Below are 22,812 nucleotides of genomic sequence, written 5' to 3'. Positions count from 1 at the left end.
TCAATAATTAAAAGTTAAAACACCGGTCTCAGCTATTACAAGCTGAAATCCCACGCTCAGCCTGAGCATTGTATTATAACGCATCAGTCAAACGGAGGCTGGCAATTTGCCTCTTGGCTTGGGCTTATTGATAAATATGTCGAAGGAATTAAAGGTTCCTTCACTTGAGGCTCTCTGACAGTATAGTCGGGTTTCACTTTCTCAACAGCTCACTAATACTGGTTCCTGGTCTGGTGCGTCCACTGCAAATGGACAATGCCTAAAAGCTTCCCAGATTTCATGATCCTAGGAACCAATCTTGGACCCGATTGCAGGCTGTTGCTGTATCTCTTTTTGGTGGCCACGTCTGGATCACCGCAACCATGGCCCCCTACTTGCTAGAAGGGAAACGCAGGACTTGTCTGAATGGCAATGACCCACCAACCGCATGGCATCTACCTAAATCTAAATTGTCCAAAGTCGGTAGCATTGTTCATAGATGGATAGAATCAAGACACAAGTAAATAACACTAATAAAAGGGGAAAATTACCAAAAGAACTCCCAGCAGAGAACCTGAAAACTCATTCTATAAGTACCCCTCGTACCTGTTTTTGTCAAAAAAAAAAAAAACCCTCACCATAAAAGACTGCTCGATGCCGTCCAACATCACTAGGGGTATGGCAAGTGCTAGACATGTGGAAGAAGTGATAGAGAAAGGGGGCAAGGGATCAGAGTCCTCAACAGCGCTAGTTTTACACACCCCATGAAATGCCTTCAGTCTGCGGGCCGACCATGTTTTAAGTTTAAACCCCACTCCGTTCATCAGGTCCATCACTCGATATTAGCTCCTGAGATTATTTTTAAAAAAGAAAAAAATTCGCCTCAGATTAGTCACACCACATGGAACAGTGGGAATGTAATGCTGACCATAGGTTTTTGCATGTGGGTTGCCATGTGCTGTATCACCATGATAAATAACTCGGGCCAGACCGTGTGAAGCTGAAAAGGTTTTGCAAACAATTTTACATTGTCCCGTAGGTGTGGTCCATGTGAGTTTTTTTTACAGCTGATCTTCTGTACTACGGTTAAAATAATGGTTCTCACCATCTAGATAATGGGACCCACTTGATGAACTACTTGGATCTAAAGAAAGCTGCGGACTTAGCAACCCTCAACAGTCTATAATCAAACATTTGCCGCAATAGTTCCATATACTGCGCTTAAGATACGTCAGGATTATAAACATAGGATCTGGGTCATGTTTGGCAACCCAACCATTGATCTGACAACATCAGAGCTGATGGTGGCTGCCAGAAAAATCTTCAAGGCAGAAGATTTTGAACTCCGGTTAAATGGCTCACAAAGCAAAAGTTAATTGAGGTCCTCCATATTCAAATGAAGTGTTAAATGATTTAAGGATTAAAATTTTCAATATGAGGGTAATTTTTGAGCATTACTCATCCACATGAGGCCCATCATAAAAATAGTTTGGATCGTTGAAACATGACCTAAATCCAACAGCCTGTCTACAAGTATCTTATAAAAATAGTTTGGCGAGCAATGTAAGGCACCTTGTCAATCTTTTAAGATGGGTAAAAATGGAGATATAGAAAGTCTGATTCAAAATAAAGATACCCCATGGTAGGCGCTACTTCTAGACAGGAATGAAAATATACCTAGGTGGGTTTTTGTTAAATTTTCCATAAATAAAACAGTCCCAATTGTGTTAGCACCATTCAGTATTAAAATGGAAGTGGTTTATAGTACCATGTTCAACTGTCAAAAGCTGTGGCTTGAATCATCCAATCACATTGACTTCTCAGTCTGTAATCCATCTACAATAACACCAAACATTGGACACGTATGAAGACTGAGATAACACCATTCGTCAAAGATGTGAAGAACTCAACACCAAATTCAAGCACCCGAACACAAGCAGCTTTAGGTTTGGAGTTACTAATGAAAAACAAAGTGTTGCTAGTTCTACACCCCTGTAGCTGCTCTTATATACGGATCAACTTGTGCCACGTCCAAGTTATGAATCAGGTTAGGACTCACAGTGAAGATGCCCAGCCCGAATATCATACTGTTACCATCATCAGGTGGACCAAGGGTTCCATGCAGCAGATCCACCTGATGTTCGGACTTGCACACAACCATGTGGCTTCAAGATGCTAGGTGTTCCTTCGTTTAAAAGTTGGCAAAAGCAATCAAGTTGAACCACAGTAATTGCCAGTAAATGAACTTGACACGAAGAGAAATCCAATATATCATAATACTAAGAAGATGGGAGCTAGGGCCAAGGGTCCTGCTCTTCAGAAAATGGATAATTCTGTTCACATGCAAGCATCCCCATGGATGTGGCAATGTAAATCATTGACCTGATAGCTTGCCCGCACCCTGAAAATCTTGTTGCTGTCTTGTTGTCTTCTTTTCGTGTCATATTTGAAGGTCAACCTATGAGAATTGGTGGGTGTACCTTATCTACATTAGTATCCATCAGATCAACTGTTTGGATCACCAAACCACAGGGCCCAGATTCGTGAAATCCTGCATGTCAGCAAGATACATGTTTTCTAATGAAGAATAAGACTCAGACTCTAAAAGATTATCTTGAACTAGTTCCCCAATGAAATGTGAATTATAACTGTAACAGGGAAGAGATTGACAATGTCAGGAGACGATCAGATAGAGAAAATGACTACACCAGCACACCATTAAAACAATGGCTTCCTTCCTTTGAGCATACCCAGCAGCTGATCCAAAACTTGACCTCCTCCGTCACGCAACCCAGAATGCATGAACTCATTCGTTACCCATAGCCTGAGCCCTGCAATCTCAGCAGATGTCTCCATCGCTAGTTTGAAGTTTACATACATGTCTTCATAATATACGGCAGCAGCAACTGGCACCTGCTGACAACAATCATATCAATAGCAGCAGGACCCAGGTAAGGGAGTCGATAATACCAAGTCAGGAAAAAAAAAAAAGGAGAGAGAAAAAAAAAAAAAAAAAAGAAGAAAAGAAGAAGCTATATTAAGATCTGAAGCAAATAGGAACCCAACCACATCTAGAGCCTATGATCGTGCCTTATCCATGTACCCAAATTGAACAAATCCCTCCACTGATCATGGTCATCCAGCCTCTATTCAATTCCAATGCAAACCATATAGCAGACCACAAGATCTCAACCATTGGAATACCATTAAGTCAGATTAAACCATTTTGAATGGTCAAAACAAAAGATTAACAGTTTAAAACAATTAATAAAGCCTTAAAACCTTTTGAGTGACGGGCCTAATTTAAAAACTACTTGATGGATGGTCTGATCAACAAGATCTAAGCCATAAAGTGTTCCTAGGTAACTAGTGAATCCCCTTGTTGGATCATATGGACCTCAATCGTATCCTAATGCATCCACCCAACCACACCAACATATAAGGCACTGCAGTTGACTACGTAAGGCGAGCCAACACATTACACGAGTAACTTGAAGGCACCATATGTCCTCAGGTCTAAGGATTAGTCAAAGCTGTCACATACACAAATCGATCTAGTCCAGGCATGATGGGACTCCTGGTTTAGATAATTAAATTGATCTTCCAATGTAAGTATCCAATGGGTCCAATAACAAGATCTTCATGAATTACTTGCACTCCTATGTGGGGTGGGGCAAAGGCACTGACTTGTTGTTGAGCCCAATGGTGGAGACCTTCCATCCCGACTTGTCATTGGTCCCCTCGCACAGGATAACCATATAAGAATAACCACAACTTCATTGTAAAGCCTGTGTGGTGGTCATGGACTGACTAACAGGGTACTAGGATCCATGGAACACGAGTTATGCCCAAACTTAAGTTCCCAAGGTCAATGGAGGAAACTCTCTTTTGACCCATGGTTTCCCATGCTTGGGGTAAACCCACATTAATTATGGTGTCCACGGTCATCATGATCTACGGCCATATCATCAATATCAATTGTCAAGATACACGTCCATGGACAAGCTTCACATTGGCCTTCTAGGGCACACAACCCTAACAGTTGGTAGGATGCAGAGTTCGTCAACCATTTATTCTCACATTGTATCTTTACTAAAGCTGCCTATGGAAGGATCTTTGGGCCCTTTTCATTTGTCTTCAATCACGCCTCCTTCAATTAGCTCTTCTTTTTCTTTTCTTTTTTCGCCTCGCCTGAAGGGTAGTGGAACCCAAAGGCAAGTTTTATTAGCTGGTTTCTAGTCTATTTGAATTTTGGGCAAAAAGGAAAGACAAATACGAAGACGTGCTAGGAGAGGTAAATTGTTTGTGGTCACATGGGCTAAATCTTTTGCTTGTAATAGCATAGGGCATGTTTGTACTGGAGGAATCCTTGGTGTGGGATTGGAAAAATAGTGGATATTGTCCATTTACGTGAGATTTTGTCTTGTTTCGATAGCAAAAAAATAGTAGATTTCGCCTCATTAGCATTTTGGAAGTAAACATTTTATTCACAAAAACTTCTTTAAAAATGTCTAAAGGGTAAGCTACAAAAGCAATACAGTGATTTTCCTCCCCAGGAGTGGGCTCGATGTGATAGCATCATTCTTTGTAATAGTCAAGCTAGTAGTCCATCGGTCCACACAATTGTCCATGTACTAATAGAAGATTCGGCAGCTACCACAGTTCCGGCTTCTTAGGTGAAACTCTGGGTTGAGTAGCTACTTGGAATGCTGCCAGGATATCAGCATCTTTGGTTTCATATAACTGAGTACAATAAGTCAATTTGTACTCTTTAACACCAGCTTTACATCCAACACATGCTTTAGTCTCTGTTTGTGACACAAGTCATTACCAACAACTCATGATTTAAGAATTATCTCAAGGTCTACTTGACATGATTAGGCATGAATGAAACCTTCCACAAGAATCTTTCACAAAATTATCAACTAATATTATGAACTATCAACAAATTAGAACGGTTCATTATTAAACCATGGTATTTAATGCAGCAAATGCATCCAAATACATTATTATTATACTCTTTCATAACCCCCTGCCCTCTCCCAACCACAATCTAAATATCTTAATAATAAGAAATTGACTCTTGACAATGATATGTTGTATATGTGAATCCTAGATATGAAAATAGGCAGAACTCATCCTTGAAAAGGTATAAAACAAGAGTAGGTGGAAATCGATATCCTACAACAAGGATGCTGAAATAAGGAACAACGGCCAATAAGATAGAAATGAATCATGAATAGAGTTTAGGTTTGAATTCAATAGATAATATGTACGAGACAGTTTATCATGATAGAAAAATGAAACACTTTCTTATGATTCTTATTCATCTACTTGATAGTTTGAAAAAGAATTGGTTGAATATGAACTTTAATATCCACTCATTGAGTAAACAATTGAATTGGATTCAGTTGGATGGTACCATCAAAATCAAGCGCCAGCTACCATTTCTTATTGAATCAACCGATCAACTAGTTATTGGACATTTATTTTCGATTCGGTAATATTCATTAAAAAAAATGTCAACATATTTCACTTTATTCATCATCATCATCATCTTCACCTTATCCCAATTAATTGGGATTGGCTACATGAATTCAGTTTCGCCATTCCACTCTATCAAGGGCCAAATCTTCAATTAGACCATAGGTCATCAAGTCTTTTCTTATTACCTCCATTGATGTCTTTTTGGGCCTTCCCCTTGCCCTTTTAAAGCCTTGAAACTTTTATCAACTCACTCCTAACCTGTGCGGTTCCTAGTCTCTGTTGCACATGACCAAATCCTTGAAGTCTACTTCCACTCATTTTGTTATCTATTGGCGCTGCTCCTAAAGTTACCTTGAATAGGTTCCTCTCTAATTTTACCCTTCCTCATCTTTGCCACTCATTCATCTCAGCATACTCATTTCAGCTGCACTCATCCTATGAACATGTTGTTCCTTCCCAACATTCAGTGCCATAAAGCATGGCTGGTCTTATAACTATCCTATAAAATTTCCCTTTCAGTTTGAGTGGTATATGATGATCACATAAAACTCTAGAGGCACATCTCCATTTTTTTTTTCCATCTAGCTTGAATACTATTAGCAACAGCCTCCTCAATCTCTCCACTCTCATGAATTATTAACCCAAGGTATCAAAAGTGGTCATTTTAGGAAACTTTTTTTGTCAACAATTTTAACTACTTCCTCGTTTTCACTCCAGCTATTACTAAAATTGCACTCCATGTAGTCTATTTTAGTCCAATTAATATTAACTCCCGATTTTAAAGCATCCCTCCATAAACCAAGCTTTGCGTTTATAACCTCCCTCGTGTTGTCAATCAAACTAGGTCATCTGCAAACAACATACACCATGGGATCTCTTCTCCCATATGCCTCCTTATCAATGCAAAAAAGGTATGGGCTCAATGTTGACTGTGGTGCAAGCCTACAGTAATTGGGAACTCAATTTTCTCCACTAGTGGTCCTCGCATTGGTTACTGTTCCCTCATTCATATCCTGAATCATGTCAATATATCCTCTTGAAAGTCCTTTCTTTACCAACACCCACCAAATTAACTCTCTAGGGATCCTGTCGTATGCTTTCTCTAAGTCAATAAAGACCATGTGGAGATCCTCCTCTCCCTATGTATCTCCATCGGTTGCCTTAGTAGGAAATAACTTCAGTGGTAGACCTCCCAAGCAGGAAACCAAATTAATTTTCTAATACATTTGTACCATGCCTTAGTCTATGCTCAATCGTTCTCTCCCAAATTCCATACTACAGCTCATAAGTTTAATCCCACAATACTTTTGCAACTTTGCATGTTTCCTTTATTATTATAAATAGGCACCATGGTACTTTTCCTCCATTCATTTGGCAATTTCTTCGATCTTACAATCTTGTTAAACAACTTTGTCAACCGTTTGGACCAAGGCCTTCCGTGTTCCATCTTTCTTAAAGCTTCTTTTGCTTAAGATATCCTAATCCTATGAAAGTATCTATGGTCTTCGACAACATTTAAGTTTATGGTTTCTTCTATCCTTGTGCTCTCAAAGTGGTTGTCATTTAACAAGTTATGAAAATAGTTTCTCTACCTTCCATTGATCTCATTGTCTTTCACCAGTTCCCATCGGTATCACTCTTAATGCACCTAACATCATCTAGGTCCCGACCCTTCCTCTCTCTCATTTTTGCAGGTTTGAAGACATCTTCCTCACCTTCTCCTAATCCCAATTTATTGTAAAGATCATCACACACCTTATGTTTAGCCTCACTTACCACTCTCTAGCAATCTTTAAATTGTTCAAAATTATCATAATTTCTAGTCCCTTGCTAGGCTTTGAAACATGAACATTTCTCATGAATAACTTTCTCCACTACCAAGTTTCCTTATATGATTGGCTTTTCCCTCTAAATACTCCTAAAACATCTTTTGTCACTTTCCTAATACATTCAACCATCTCATTCCACAACATAAAATTTATTCCTTCCTTGACATTCCACTTTCCTACTTCCATCAATTTGTTTATAAATAACATTGTTTTTTCTCCTTTCAAATTCCACCATCTAGTTTTTGGAGACCTATTAATTCCACTCCCTTTCCTCCATCTCTTAATGCAAACATCCATAACCATTACCTATGTTGTGTAGTCAGACTCTCTCCTGGTAAATCTCATGATCCTTACATATTAATCGTTTTGTTTCCCAAGTAAAAAGAAATCGATTTGGCTTATACATGATCCACTATTGAAAGTAATTAATGTTCATCTCTTCTTTTTTTTTCTTTTTTTTTTTTGTTTTAGTATATGTTTATAAGAGCTAGATCGTATGCCATAGCAAAATCAAGGATAACATCCCCCATCTTATATCTTCTCCCAAAACCATATCCACCATGTACTCTCTCATATCCTCTACTTTCTTTTCCTTCATGAACATTTCACTTTATTATTGTTATGAGAATAAATCCTATTACTTCAAGTCCTAGAGTTTCCACACTTGAAGGAGAAAGAAGAAGAAGAAGAAGACATGAAGCATATTGCTTGAATCATTGGTCTGGTACTAGATGTAGCTTTCCCCCCAGCAAGATGCCTAATATTTATGACACTTCGGTAGTTAGGGTCCAGATACTGCTAGTCAGCAAATAACTGTGACTTGTTGTTTGGATTCTCATATACAAAATATGAAATGACCATTGTGAGAATATGAGAATTTTGCTTGTTATCAAAACAATACCTCTAAAAAATGAAATCCATGTTTCCATAGTGCCTTGGGAAACAATCATTACATAGTGATTGAGAATTTCAATCCCACACCAAGCATGCCTCCAATACAAATATGCCCTCAGAGATTTGTGAACCTTGGAAGGCTTACACTTTTGTACTGGTGAGATGCCTCATAATTGCTTCCCTTTGTTTTTCCTTTTCTTTTGCCAATAAAATTAGCCTTTCTTGTAACAAACAGCAAAATAATGAACATCACAACACAATCCATATGATATTCCTGTAGATAAATTGTTTGTTAAGAAGAATATGATATTCAACAGGCAAATGCTGGAATTGATAGATGAGGACAAATATACAGAAGCTCTCACCTGTCCAAATTACTGGAATGAATCCTAAAAAGACCACTTAGATGAGTTTTCAATGGGTGCAGCTTCAGCGAATCCCTGATTGTGGGGCCCATTGTGATGTATGTGCCTTACATCCACGCCGTCCATCCGTTTTGACAGCTCATGTTAGGGCATGATCCAAAAAATGAAGCAGATCCAAATCTCAGGTGGACCACACTACAGGAAAGAGTGGTGATTAACCATTAAAAATTTCTTGCAGGCCACAAAAGTTTTGGATCAAGCCGATATTTGTGTGGTCCCTTCATCCAGGTCTTTGTGACCTTATCAACAGGTTGGATGGCAAATAAACATTCCGGTGGACCCCAAGAATTTGTGGGTATTCAATCACCACTGTTTCTTGTGGTGTGATCCACCTAAGATTTGGATCTGCTTCATTTTGTGATCATGCCCTAAAATGAGCTGTCAAAATGGATGGAAGGTGTGGATGTAATGCGCATAGATCATATTGGGCCCCACAGTCAGGGATCCACCAAAGCCGCACCCGTTTTCAACCACCTCACAATAGACGTCACCCTCGAGTATAACTCTTGACCAATGACCAATCTAGTAGGCTCAGCAAGTTTAAACTTTCAAGTCGACTTTAATGAGTTTTTATTCCATCCTGCTAGCTGGTTTGGGCTTTTAGGAATTCCCAATGCATGATTGCTCATTAGCCTCTGATATATGGAATTTTCCCTTGCAAGATTACAACAAGCTTACTTTCGTTGGCATCAAAGGAAACAACAGAAGGTCAGTTCAGTGCGGATGTCAGTTAAGGTATGTGACTTTTTCTGCTCTTTGTGGGATTTAAGGCCAAGGGACCATGCCATGGCCTCGAACTTCATGACTCTAGTTCACTTCTTCCCTTTCAACAGCTATAACTCACACGCTGTTTGAAAGATCAGTATTGTTATTGAAGCTCCCAAGATGCTGATCAAGGCACCAAAAACTTAGCAGTTAGAAATGAGTTGAAAGATTCCTCAGCCAGAGGGATTGGAGCAATCCTGCTAGATGGATTATTATCATGCAACTGCATAATTAGAGAGGCAAAAAGGACAACATTTATTATCAGAAAGAAACATCCACCAGTCTTGCAAGGTGGTTCAGTCCGTCAAATTATGATAAAGGTATACAACCAATGTTTTCAATATCATTATCAACACATGTATTGCACCCTTGCGATACGGAACAATTAGGTATTGCATGGGAAAAATTGCATGTATAGGGGAACGTATAGCTAGGTGGATGAACTGGAGATGTGCCACTAGAGTTTCTATGATCGCTGCATACCAATGAAAATAAAGGATAGTTATAAGTATTGAGATATATATGTAATTGTGAACTGTGTCTTTATTTGAGTGCATGTGTGTTTTGTATGCTCTTTTGAAGCACCATACTTTATTTGAGTGCATGTATGTTTTGTAAGCACCACATGTACATATTTATAAATAATATGAGGGTTGTGTAGAGGAGGATACACAACTCATTGCCCTTACAATCCTTTTCTTCTTTTCTCTCTTTCTACACCTTCCCTTCCACTCTTCCTACTGATTTCTTCTCAAATCTAACTCAGCTTTGTATCAGAGCTTGGATTCAGCTTGCCTCTTTTGTTCGTCGCTGTTGCATCTTGCTGATGTCAACTTCCGTACAGCTGACGTCATCTTTTGTACTATCCGTACGACCATGTAGCAAATGAAGTGTATGGTTTGGTAGATCTTGATTTTAGAAGGATTATAGTGATTTTTATGGATTTTTTTTTATTTTTTTATTTTTTTATACCAAGATTAAGGTGAGTTTCGAAGCCCCTAAGGTATTTTTTGGAAATGGTCCATTTCAAGTTTTTCTATGATTTCTTTCAATCGGATGAGTTTTTCTGAGGAAGATCAGGGGGTGGGGAGTTTTTTGCATGGGGATTGATTTTTCCATGGTTTTTGGGGAAGATTGGGGTACAATTATGGCGTTTTTGCCATTTCCTTCCTTTTTTGTGTGAACTCAGCTGGGGGTTGGTGTTAGCACCCTTTTAGGCATGTTTATGATTCTTCCTCTAATTTTTTGGGTTTGGTATGTGGAAGTTTTGATTTTCGGGCTGTGTGGGCTGTTGGCTATACATTAAAAGTTGGGTGTATTTGCCATTTTGGTGTGATTTGGATTCTTCATGTGGTTTATATATATCTGGTCATTCTCCATCTCTTCTTTCGACCAAGTATGGAAGATAAACTTTCTATCGGAGCCCTTACGGGGCGTTCCGATGCTCACACATTGTTGATCATAACTGTCAAGTTAAATGGAAACAATTACTTGCAATGGGCCCAATTCGTCAAGCTTTTTTTTTGGAGGGAGCGCCTTTCTTATATCTTGGATAATCCTCCAGATTCAACTGACGAAAGATTTAAAACCTAGACTAAAGAAAATTACCAGGTCATGGCTTGGCTTCTAAACAGTATGGAGAGCACCATTAACAATTTTGTTATGTTTTTAACGTCGGCTAAGAAGATATGGGATACTATCCGAGACATGTATTCTGAATATTGTAATATATCTAGGGTGTACAAGTCGATTTCAGACATACCTAAGTTTCAACAAGAATCTAGAAGCCTGAAGGAGTACTTTATTGTCTTACGTGGTATGTGGGATGAGCTAGATATGTACCATCCTCTCCCATCTAATTGTAGTCAAGATCATGAACTCATCCGACGACAACGTGAGGAGAATCGAATCATGTTGTTTCTCTCTAGATTCAATTCAGAATGTCAGAGTACTCGTCGCTAGATCATAGCTATGGAGCCCTTCCCCTCTTTGTCAGTTGGCTACTCTCTTGTTTAGAGAGTTACTGATCCATCCTCGGCTGCACCTGTCACTCATGTTGATGATAGATCTGCATTCATAGCTGGTAATCGCCTTTTGGAGCTCTACTTCTTGGGCTTCAAGTTCTAGCCATACTCCTAGTTATGGTAATAGATCCAGATGTCGAGTTCCTGACAGAGGTGGTTGTGGTAACTGCATTTTTAGTGGCCGTGGATGTGGTCATAATGGATCTTCCCGCATTTGCTCTCATCGTGGTGGAACTAACCATACCATTGATCAATGCTGGGATATTGTTGGTCACCCTTCGTGGATAAGTGCTTATATGGCGGGTGTCGTGTCATCTATTTCTAAGAACTCTCGTCAAAAACTTTCAGCATTGCTTCACGAGGTGTCGGCTTCAGGTGATTCAGTTACCGTCTCTCGAGAAGCATATGATGCCTTGATGCACCGCCACTCATGTGACCCGATCTCTTCTTCTAGTCCTAGCTTAGTCCAGTCAGGTATTGTACTCTATGCATCCTCATCTCCCCCGGGGTCATCGACTCTGGCGCTACATCTCACATGACTAGTAAGCTTCATTTGTTCCAATCTTATGAACCTACTAGTCAGTCTAGTTCTATTACAGTTGTCGATTGCAATCACTCTCCCATCTTTGGAATTGGATCCATTACCCTTTCTCCTACTATGCATCTATCCTCTGTTCTTCATGTTTCTTCCTTTCCATTGAATATGGTGTTTGCTAGTTCTCTTACTAAATCATGGCATTGTTCCATAACATTTTTTCCTTCTCATTGTGTATTTCAGGATATCCAGACGAAGCAGACGATTGGTGGGGGCAATGAACATAGCAGGATTTACTTCCTCGATGATACCCCTGCTAGTCCTATCAGTGCTTTGTCATTAATAGGGAATCCTGTCAAGATGCCATTGCCGTTTAGGGCATCCATCTTTATCAAGACTGAGACTTATTTTCCCTTCTATTTCTACAAGTAAACCAAGACTGAGACTGATTTTCCCTTCTATTTCTACTGTTAAACTATTATGTTGTGCTACATGTGAGTTTTCTAAGCATCATAGAACTATGTTACCTCCTAGCTCAATTGCGAGGAAGTCTAGACCTTTTGAGTTTTACGACTTCACTGTAAAAGGCCTAGAATATATCAAAAACTTCATGTTTGAATTTCATAAGATAAATCCATGTCATGCGAGAATGATCATCAATGAAAGATACGAATAATTTGTAACTTAGAATCGAGTCCACATGCCGAAAGGAAGAATCGTCACCTTCTAGAAGTTACACGTGCGCTCCTCCTTGGTATGAATGTTTCGAAATGCTTTTGGGATAACGCTCTACTTATTGTTGTCTTTCTTATTAATTGCATTCCTTCTAGGATTTTACACAATAAGTCCTCCTTTGAACTTCTACATCCTCATGATAAAGCTTTTCCCTTGTTTCCTAGAGTTTTTGGATGTACTTGTCTTGTTCATAAACTAGATGGCAGTAATGACAAATTAAGCCATCGATCCAAAAAATGTATCTTTCTATGATATTCACGGTCCCAGAAGGGGTAAAAATGTTATAACCCCCTGACTCGCAAGAAGTATGTGTCAATGGATGTAACTTTCTTTGAGGATGTTCCATACTTCTCATATGAAGGGCACTCGTTACACAATTATTTTACCAATCGAGGGGAGGGACTATGTTAAATCCGCCTATACATCTTCCAGTTATCTCTCTTAATGAAGACTCACATCTTTCTAAACATATCAAGCCATTACGTGTGTCCCAACGACAGAAGAAATCCTTAACTAATCAGCCTTTCATCATTCCATCCACTTCCGATGGAGATCCAGGTACTATCCATTCATCTTTTGATGATCTCCCTATTGCTTTACACAAATCCTATCCATTATTACGCTTCCTTTCAATGTTTGTCTCCTTTGCTACCTCGATCTCCTCTTCATCTATTCCTCCCACTCTCAAGGATGCCCTCAATAGTCCTAACTAGAGGCAAGCTATGATGGAAGAAATGTAGGCTCTTGAACAGAATGATACATGGGAGCTATTTCCCTTACTGAAGGGTAACCAGACAATTGGGTGCCAATGGGCTATTAAGTACCTTCCAGATGGATCAAATGACCGGTATAAAGCTCCATTAGTCGCTAAGGGCTACACTTAAACGATGTAGTGGATAATTTCGAAACCTTCTCCCCTGTGGCCAAGCTTAAGTGTGATCATCTCATTAGCTACAAATCTATCTTGGCCGTTATTCCAGCTAGATGTGAAGAACACATTTCTTCATGGTGACCTTGCTAAGGAAGTGTATATGGATCAACCACCAGGATTCTCCCTAACCAGTAGCTTACATTAGATTTGTCGCCTAAAAAAGGCTATCTATGGTCTTAAGCAACCACCCCGAGCCTGGTTTAACAAATTTAGCCAAACATTGTAGGACTTTGGCTTTGTTCACAGCCATTCTGATCACTATCTCTTCATCTGTCGTCGTGCTAAGGGGATTACGGTTTTATTGGTCCATGTAGATGATATTGTCTTAGCTAGTGATGATACAGTTTGCTATTAAAGATTTGAGTACACTTCACCACTTTCTTGGTATTGAAGTAGCTAGATCCAAGTCTGGAATTGTTCTATCGCAGCGGAAATATGCCTTCAATCTCTTGTCTGAGACTGGTATGCTTGGGTGTTGACCTGTTGCCACTATGGATGTTGCTTAGAAACTTAGTCTTGATGATGGCGAACTCTTATCTTATCCTGACATGTATCATAACCAGTGTTCGCAATATTGATACTATTGGCCGATATTATTAGTATCACAGTCTAGCGATACGAAACCATCCGAAAGATATTTAGGTGAAAAAAAAAATCAAGAAATAGCTGGTATCGATCTATATATCGTTAAATATCGGCTAAAAATCGTGCGATATTATTTCTATCGCGATTTTTTCACAAATAATGCTTTACTCAAACATCATAAAAATTCAGCGAAATCGGAGAAAAAAGGAGTAAAAAACTTTCAAGAGGGTGGATTTGGTACTTCAAAAGGAGTTGCCTTTGATCGGAAGCTTCACTTGGTGGGCCATTCGAATAAGAGGGTCGCACCGTTTGTAGGTGAGTGAATCTCCTTCTCGAGCATCAAAAATCGAAATCCCAAGCTTTTCGATGGGCCATTCGAATGCCGATTTTCTCTGAAATCGGAGAAAATCGGAAAAATGTAAGATTGGGTGCAGGATTTGTGGGGATTTAGGGTTTCGGAATCCCGAAACCCTCTCGCTGCTCGGCTACTTCCCAAAAATAAAATTGACTTCGACCATTCGCGCAGTATATAACCGGCGCTGCTGGGATGATAGGTGGGGTCAAGCTTGATGTTTGTGAGAAATCCATTCCATCTATCCATTTTGCGAGATCATTTCAGGACACGCAAGAAAATGAAGGGGATACAAAACTCAAGTGGGCCGCACCAGAGGAAACAACGGGGATTCAGTCACCATTGTAGAAATATTTTGAAGGCCACAAAAGTTTTGTTCCAGGCTTTTTTGTACCAGGCTTAAAGGTTTTGTGTTTTCACTTATCCCCGTGGGAATGACCTTATAAACGGGTTGGATGGCATATAAACATCAAGGTGGAGCCCACGAAGGTTTCAACGGTAGAAAACTCTTTCCCCAGTTTCCCCTCTCTTATGGCCCACTTGATTTTTTGGATCCACCTCATTTTTTGACGTATGTCCTAAAATGAGATCGGGAAATGGATGGATGGGGTGGATTATTCACAAACATCAAGGTGGACCCTACCTACCACATCAGCGCACGAACTCCGTGCGAAAGGGTTTCTGTGTGCCTTTTTGAAGAAAACCGATTGGCTAGTGTAGCATGTACTGCACCACGATTGGTACTGAGTAATCTCTACTGGCCATCTTGAATGTATGTGGCTTATCCATTCCGTCCATTCATTTTTCTAGCTCATTTGAGGGGTTGAGCCCAAAATTGAATCATATCCAAAGCTCAAGTGTACCATACCATAGGAAAGAGCGGGAATAATGATTTCCACCGTTGAAACCTTCCTAGGGCCCAAATTGATGTTTATTTGTCATCCAACCTGTTCATAAGATCACAAATACATGGATGGAGGGAAAAAACAAGTATCAGCTTGATCCAAAACTTCTGTGCACCCAAGAATTTTTCAACGGTAGACGTTCAATTCATACTACTTCCTATGGTGTGGTCCACTTGAACTTTGGATGTGCTTCATTTATGGGCTAAAGAACTAAAAGTATCTATTAAAATGGATGGAGGGAGTGAATAAAATACATAACTCAAGGTGGGTCCCACAGAGTTTACTCAGCACACTTACTGTACTGAGTTAGTCGGTACGCAATCTGCCTCCGTATGCCACACGCCACCTGTGTTGACGTCACCTAGCTTTGTGGGTCCCATCATGAGCTATGAGTTATATCCAAACTGTCCGTCCACTTGACGAACTCATGGTAAGGCTTGAACCGAAAAATAAGACATATCCAAAAATCAAGTGGACCACACTGTAAAAAGCAGTGGGATATTGAACGTCTACCATTGAAACCCTTTTGGGGGTCACGGAAATTTCAGATCAATATAATATTTATGTTTCCTCTTCATCCAGGTCTATGTAACCTTATGAACAGATTGGATGGAAAATAAATGTTATGGTGGGCCCTACGAATGTTTTAACAGTGAGAATCACTGCTATCTGTGGTGTGGTACACTCGAGCTTTGGATATGACTCATTTTTGGGATCAACATCTAAAATGGTCTCGCCAAATGGATGAACGGTGTGGATAAACTAAACACATCATTATGGGGCCCATTTAACTTTGATCTCCTTTGAACCGTGCGTGCAACTCGAGCTCCTCTTCGCGAAAGAAGGGTTGCGTCTTACCCCACGCACCATACTCTGTCTAGGCAGGCATCTGTGGGGTCCACCATGATGTAAGGGTTTTATCTACGCCATTCATCCCTTTTCTCATATCATTTTGCTGCATGATCCAAAAAATGAAGTAGGTCCAGAGATATAGTGGACCACACCAAAGGAAGCCGCAGTGATAATGACACCCATCACTGAAACCTTTCTAGGGGCCACTGTGATGCTTTTTTACCATTCAACCCATCCATAAGGTCTTGTAGACCTGGATGAAGTGAAAACAAAAATATCAACTCGATCAAAAACTTTTGCAACTCTTAAGAAGCTTTTAATGGTGGTTGTTCAATCACCACTTTGTGGCCCACTTAAGCCTTGGTTCTGCCTCATTTTTGGTTTCATATCCTAAAATGATCTGTAAATAGGGATGGAAGGCGTAAATAAAACCTTTGCATCATGGCGTCGATACTATTCCCAGCCCGTTGAAATGGAGACGATGATTACGAGCCACAACGCAACTTTACGTGGATCTAAGCCACAACTAGTATATTTTTCAAATTTTACTTCTTTTGCTTTTCAATGAAATGGTTGTGTTTTCATACATGTCTTTGATACATTTATAAATGTTATACATTCAATTTAAATATAGTTGCATTAGTTTAGTTAAACGTCGCATAACTTATTACCCAATACAAAGGAAACTTATTATGTGCACATTTTTTTTGAGATGTTATGATTTAAAAGTGTGTATTAAGGTCTTTTTTAACAATCCCTTAAGTTTCATTGAAAAATTCAACTGTTTTACCAATGTTTCCCCATGTTTCCCAAAAAGTGCGATAAATTATGCGATACAAACGATATATCCCGTGCAGTGTTTGAGTTGTTGGTATCGCTAAAAGTTTCGCTGGCCAGAGATAAAGATATAATATTGTTATCGCCGATAATATCGCCAATAATCGGAAATGCAAGGAAAAATTGGGAAACATGGAGAAAATGATGGAATTTTTCAGTAAAACTTCAGGACATGCCTAAATACACATATTTACATATTCAGGAATGAAAAATTTGCAAAAAGAATTCATTAAATAATGAGTTTCCATTTAATGGGGGCCAAAAGGCATGCGTTGTTGTAAGAAATCACTCAAATAGTAACCAAAGAGTGTATATAATACAAATGCAAGCTTACAATAATTAAGACATGCAAAAGTAAATGAATTTTAAAAAAAAAAAATACACTTTTTGGCCAAGTGGACCACACCACAGGAAATAGTGGTAATAATGATTTCCACCGTTGAAACCTTGGTAAGGCCTACAGTGATGTTTATTTGTCATCCAACCCCTTCATAAGATCACAAAGACATGGATGAAGGAAAAACACAAATAACAGATTGATCCAAAACTTTTGTGGCCCCCATGAAATTTTAGACGGTATAATTTCAATTCGCATTGTTTCCCATGGTGAGGTCCACTTGAGATTTGGATATACTTAGTTTTTGGGCTAAAGCCCTCATATTATCTGTTAAAATGGATGGACGGAGTGGATAAAATATGTAAATCACGGTGGACCCCACATAATTTAGTAAGTACACAATTCGCATCCTCACACGACACGTATGTACCCGCTTCCGTAGGAACACGGATTAGCTATGACAGGTAGAGTAGCAAGACTTGCTACTGAAGTGACGTCGAGTGGTTCTGTGGGCCCACCACGCTTTATGTTTCGTATCCATACCGTCCAACCATTTGAAGATATCATTTTAGTATGAGGTAAAGAATGAGTTAGATCCAATGGACCACGCCACATGAAAACGATAGTGATTGGATATCCACAATTAAAATCCTCCTAAGGCCCACTGTACTGTGTATTTGACATCCAATCTGTTGATTAGGTCATACAGACCAAGATGAAGGGAAAAATCAAAGATTAGCTTGATCCAATACTTTAATGGCCCCAAAAAGTTTTTAATAGTCTACGTTCATTCAACACTGTTTCTTGTAACGTGGTCCACTTAAGATTGGGATATACTTCATTTTTGGTCTCATACCCTAAAATGGTCTAGAAAAATAGATGGACTGTGAGGATACAACACATACATCATGGTGGGGCCTACAGAACTTGGCAACGTCACCTCGGTGGCGAGTCTCGCTACTCATCCTGTCAGCAGCTAATCCGCGTCCGGACGGGGATTTCTTTCCTCCACTGGGACGCTACGTGGGGCCCACCATGATGTTTCTAAAAAATCCACCCCGTCTATCCGTTTTTTTAGCTCATTTTAGGACATCAGACAAAAAATCTGTGGATCCAAAACTCAGGGCAACCACACGAGAGGAAATAGTGGAGATTCAGTAACCACTGTTTAAACATTCAGTGACCACTCATTTGGGCCCACCTTGAATGTATGTGGTCTATCCACGCCGTCCATCCATTTTTCCATCTAATTTAAGGGGTTGAGCCCAAAGTTGATTCATATCCAAAGATTAAGTAGATCATACCACTGTAAACAGTGGGGATAATGATTTCCACCGTTGAAACCTTTTTAGGCCCCACAGTGATGTTCATTTTTCATCCAACTTGTTCATAAGATCATACAGACATGGATGAAAGGAAAACACAAATATAAGCTTGATCCAAAACTTCTGTGTCCCTCCAAGTATTTTTCAACGGTAGACATTCAATTCAACTGTTTATTGTGGTGTGGTCCATTTGAACATTGGATATGCCTCATTTTTTGCCTTTAGGCCTAAAATTATCTGTTAAAATGTATGGACGGAGTGGATAAAATAAATAAATCATTGTGGGCCTCACAGGGTTTACTCAGTTTCGCTAAGCGTAGGAGTTGCTCGCTACGCAATCCGCTACCTCAAACGGATTGGATACTCCTTGCGACTAGCCAATGGCTAGTGGTCGGTGCTCCATGGACCTTAAACATGATGTATGTGTATCATCCATGCCGTCTAATCCATTTTACAGATAATTTTATGCTAAGAACCCAAAAACGAAGCGGATCAAAATCTCAAGTGGACCATACAGCGTTGATTGAACTCTCACCATTAAAAACTTCCTGGGGCTACAACAGTTTTGGATCAAGCTGATATTTGTTTTTTGCCTTCATCCAGGTCCGTATGACCTAATCTACCGGTTATATGTCAAATAAACGTTATAGTGGGCCCTAGGAGGTTTTTAATGGTAGACGTTCAATCATTATTTTTTTCCCATGGTGTGGTCCAACTGAGATTCTAATGAATCTCATTTATGGGACAACGATTAAAATGACATTTAAAAATGAATGGACGGTGTTGATAAAACAAATAGATCATGGTGGGGCCCACATAGCACTTGTGACTAGCCACCTGGCAGCGTCACTAGCCAAACCGCATCACGTGCTCGAGGCTTCCATATAAATCTTCCGGGCTGGAAGGTTTTTCTTTCAAAAAAAAACCCAAAATTTCGTGGAAGAGGGATTGCCGCCGAATAAAGGGGGTTTTTGAAAGAGGGTTGTTGCCGAAGAAAGGGGGATTTTCTTACCTGCAAATCCGAACGGAATGTCTGCAATCGACGCTGTTGATCGAGGCGTTCTTCCGAGCTCCGAGTTCCAATCAATGGGTAGATCTTCCCAGTTCCGATATTTTTTCCGATTTTTTGAAAGACGGGTTTTCTTACCTATTTATTGGATTTATGGGTTGTTGGTTGGTAGCTACAGTGCGATAATCTCGATATTGTCGGCAATAATACAAGATTTTCGTCTATATCTCTAATATTTCGCCGAAAATCCGAAGAGAAATGAAAAAATGAGGTTTCGGTATCGCTAGACTAGCGACACCAATATTATCGGAGATAATATCGCCATTTCGTCGACAACTCGAACACTGATCCCGTGCGATAACCAATACGTATCTGTATCCCAAGGGTGCGATACATAGCGCGATACCGATATTTTGAACATTGATCGTAACTTAGTTGGACGCTTAGCTGGAAGCCTGATTTATTAGACTATTACACGACCTTGACCTCTCGTTTGCAATAGGTGTCATCAATCAGTTTATGCATGCACCTCGTACATCCCATCTTTCTGTTATGTATCGGATCCTCCGTTATTTGAAATTGGCTCCTAGTCGAGTCTTACAATTTCAATGACATGGTCATCTTTATCTCTCTGGTTTCTCTGATGCCCACTATGCCGGTAGTCTTCATGATCACCAATCTACATCTGGCTATTGCACCTTTGTGGGTGGCAATCTAGTCACCTAGAAGAGTAAAAATCAGTTTGTAGTTGCTCGGTCCACTGCATAAGCTGAATATAGAGCAATGGGTGACGTTTGAACTTATGTGGCTTCACACCTTGTTACAAGAGCTTGGTTATCCTCCTTCTGGTCTAATTCCTTTGTACTGTGACAATCAAGTTGTCATTCTAATCATGTGTTTCATAAGTGTACCAAACATCTTGAGATAGACTGTCACTCCATCCGTGAAAAGGTGGTTGTTAAAGAAATTGCGACTCCATTCATTCGTTCCAGGGAGCAGTTAGCTGATCTGTTCATTAAATCCCTTGTTCAAGATCCCTTGCAGCATCTAGTAGACAAGTTGGCCATGATTGATATCTATGCTCCAACTCGAGGGGCAATATTGAGAAATATATGTAACTATGAATTGTCTTTATTTGAGTGCATGTGTGTATATGCTTAGTATGCTCTTCTGGAGCGCCATATGTACATATTTATAAATAATATGAGAGTTGTGTAGAGGTGGATAGACAACCCATTGCCCTAACCATCCTTTTTCTCTTCTCTCTTTCTACACCTTCCCTTCCACTCTTTCTACTGATTTCTTCTCAAATCCAACTCAACTATAAGACCAACCATGCTTTATGGGACAAAATATTAGACAGTCAAGGAATAACATGTCCATAGGTTAAGTGTAGTGGAAATGAGGATGTTGAGATGGATGAATGGCAAGACGAGGATAGAATTAGGAATGAATGCATTTGAGGGAAGTTAGGAGTAGCACCAATCAATGTTTTAAATAGTGGTAGCGTGTTGCATAACATTCATCCCTTTGTAGCGTGTATCGTAAGCTACACGATACTTCTATTTATTTATTTTTAATTTAGAAGTTGAAAAAATATGATAAATAGTAAGAAAAAAAAACAAAATAAAAATAAAAATTCCTAAAAGATTATTCATTTTTTCAAGTAGAAGCATGTTCAAACAAGTAATTAATTATCATTTATCAAAAGCCAATTCACGTACATAAACCAAATCAAATCATTATCACGTCAACAACGTTTTAAGCAAACTATAATTAATAATGTCTAATTGAAACCACAAGTCACAAGTACAAAAAAAATATTAAAAATTAAAATCCCACAAGTTGAGAGTATTAAGTACAAATTACAAAATATAATTACCATTTATTTTTAAAAAAAGTATAGTATATGCTACATACGCTATGCACGCTATGATGCTACATATGCTATACATGCTACGACACTACATACGCTACGCATACTTTACGCTATGCTACAAGCGTTACCACTATGCTACGGGCGCTATATAAAACACTTGCACCAATAGGTAATAAGAAGAGAGGAAGTGGACTTAGAGGTTCTGGCCATGTGCAATGGAAACCAAGAACTACACTAGTTATAAAGATTGAGTTGTTCAAGTTAAAAGGCTCTAAAAGGGAAAGGGGAAGGCCTAAAAGGACGTGGTTGGAGTTAGTAAGAAAAGACTTGAGGACCTATGGTTTAACTGAGGATATGGTCCGTGACAGAGTGGACAAACATAACAAGATTCAGTAGCCGACCCCGATTAGTATGGAAAAGGCTTAGATGACATGATGATGATGATGATGAAGATGATGATTGGAGAATGTATAGTTGTCCGGGGGAAACATTGGGAAAATGATGGAACTTTTCAATGGAACTTCAGGAGATGTTAAAAGAGACATTAATGCAGGGGCATTTTCATACCAGGCTCAAGTGGGGTTGCCTGTGGGATGCAGGGGCACACTCGGGGTGGGCAGCCCGTGTGAGGCGGTACCCATGTGATTTGGGGCCCACGAGGGGGGTTCGGCCGAGGTCCTAACTCATGAGATGTGGGGCCTGGGCTATAAGATAAAGGGATTGATTCGCCATGCTCTAACAATTCAAGCTTTTAGAGCAAGTGGTTAATTGTCCTGCATCAGACATGATTGCATACTTGGAATTCAAAACATCACAAAAAACAAAAAATGCATAAAAAGCTTCCTTTTGTATATGTTCCTAAACTATGCTATCTGATAGAAGTGATTTAATTATATCTGAAAGGAGTTTAGATCATTCATATATCGTACAAAACAAGCACCAAAATACAAAAAATAAATCCAAAAACCAAGAAAAAGAAGCAAAAATATATTTGTGCCCACGACATCCCACCAAGAGATTCAAAACAAAAAATCCCTGAAAAAATGAGTTTTTTAAACCTCCCATATGCTACCTTGATATCATTGTTACGTATCGTATGCATTGACGATATCGGGAACTTTATAAAG

At 39.4% G+C, this 22,812-nt stretch overlaps 1 protein-coding gene across 4 annotated transcripts in view; it reads right to left on the bottom strand.

Annotated features, from left to right (window-relative positions):
• Window positions 1–2,573: 2,573 nt before the first annotated feature.
• Window positions 2,574–22,812, bottom strand: part of LOC131245026 (uncharacterized) — a 33,742-nt gene continuing 13,503 nt past the window's right edge. For all 4 annotated transcript variants that reach the window (XM_058244184.1, XM_058244185.1, XM_058244182.1 and 1 more), the window contains one exon: window positions 2,574–2,892. In XM_058244184.1, coding sequence (XP_058100167.1) covers window positions 2,698–2,892 — 195 coding nt within the window. In that variant the 3' untranslated portion in view covers window positions 2,574–2,697. The remainder of the gene's footprint in view (window positions 2,893–22,812) is intronic.

This window comes from Magnolia sinica, chromosome 5 (assembly GCF_029962835.1).
Source record: "Magnolia sinica isolate HGM2019 chromosome 5, MsV1, whole genome shotgun sequence".
NCBI lineage: Eukaryota > Viridiplantae > Streptophyta > Magnoliopsida > Magnoliales > Magnoliaceae > Magnolia > Magnolia sinica.
Note: the sequence above shows the minus strand (reverse complement) of the source record. Positions and strands in the feature narration are given on the sequence as shown.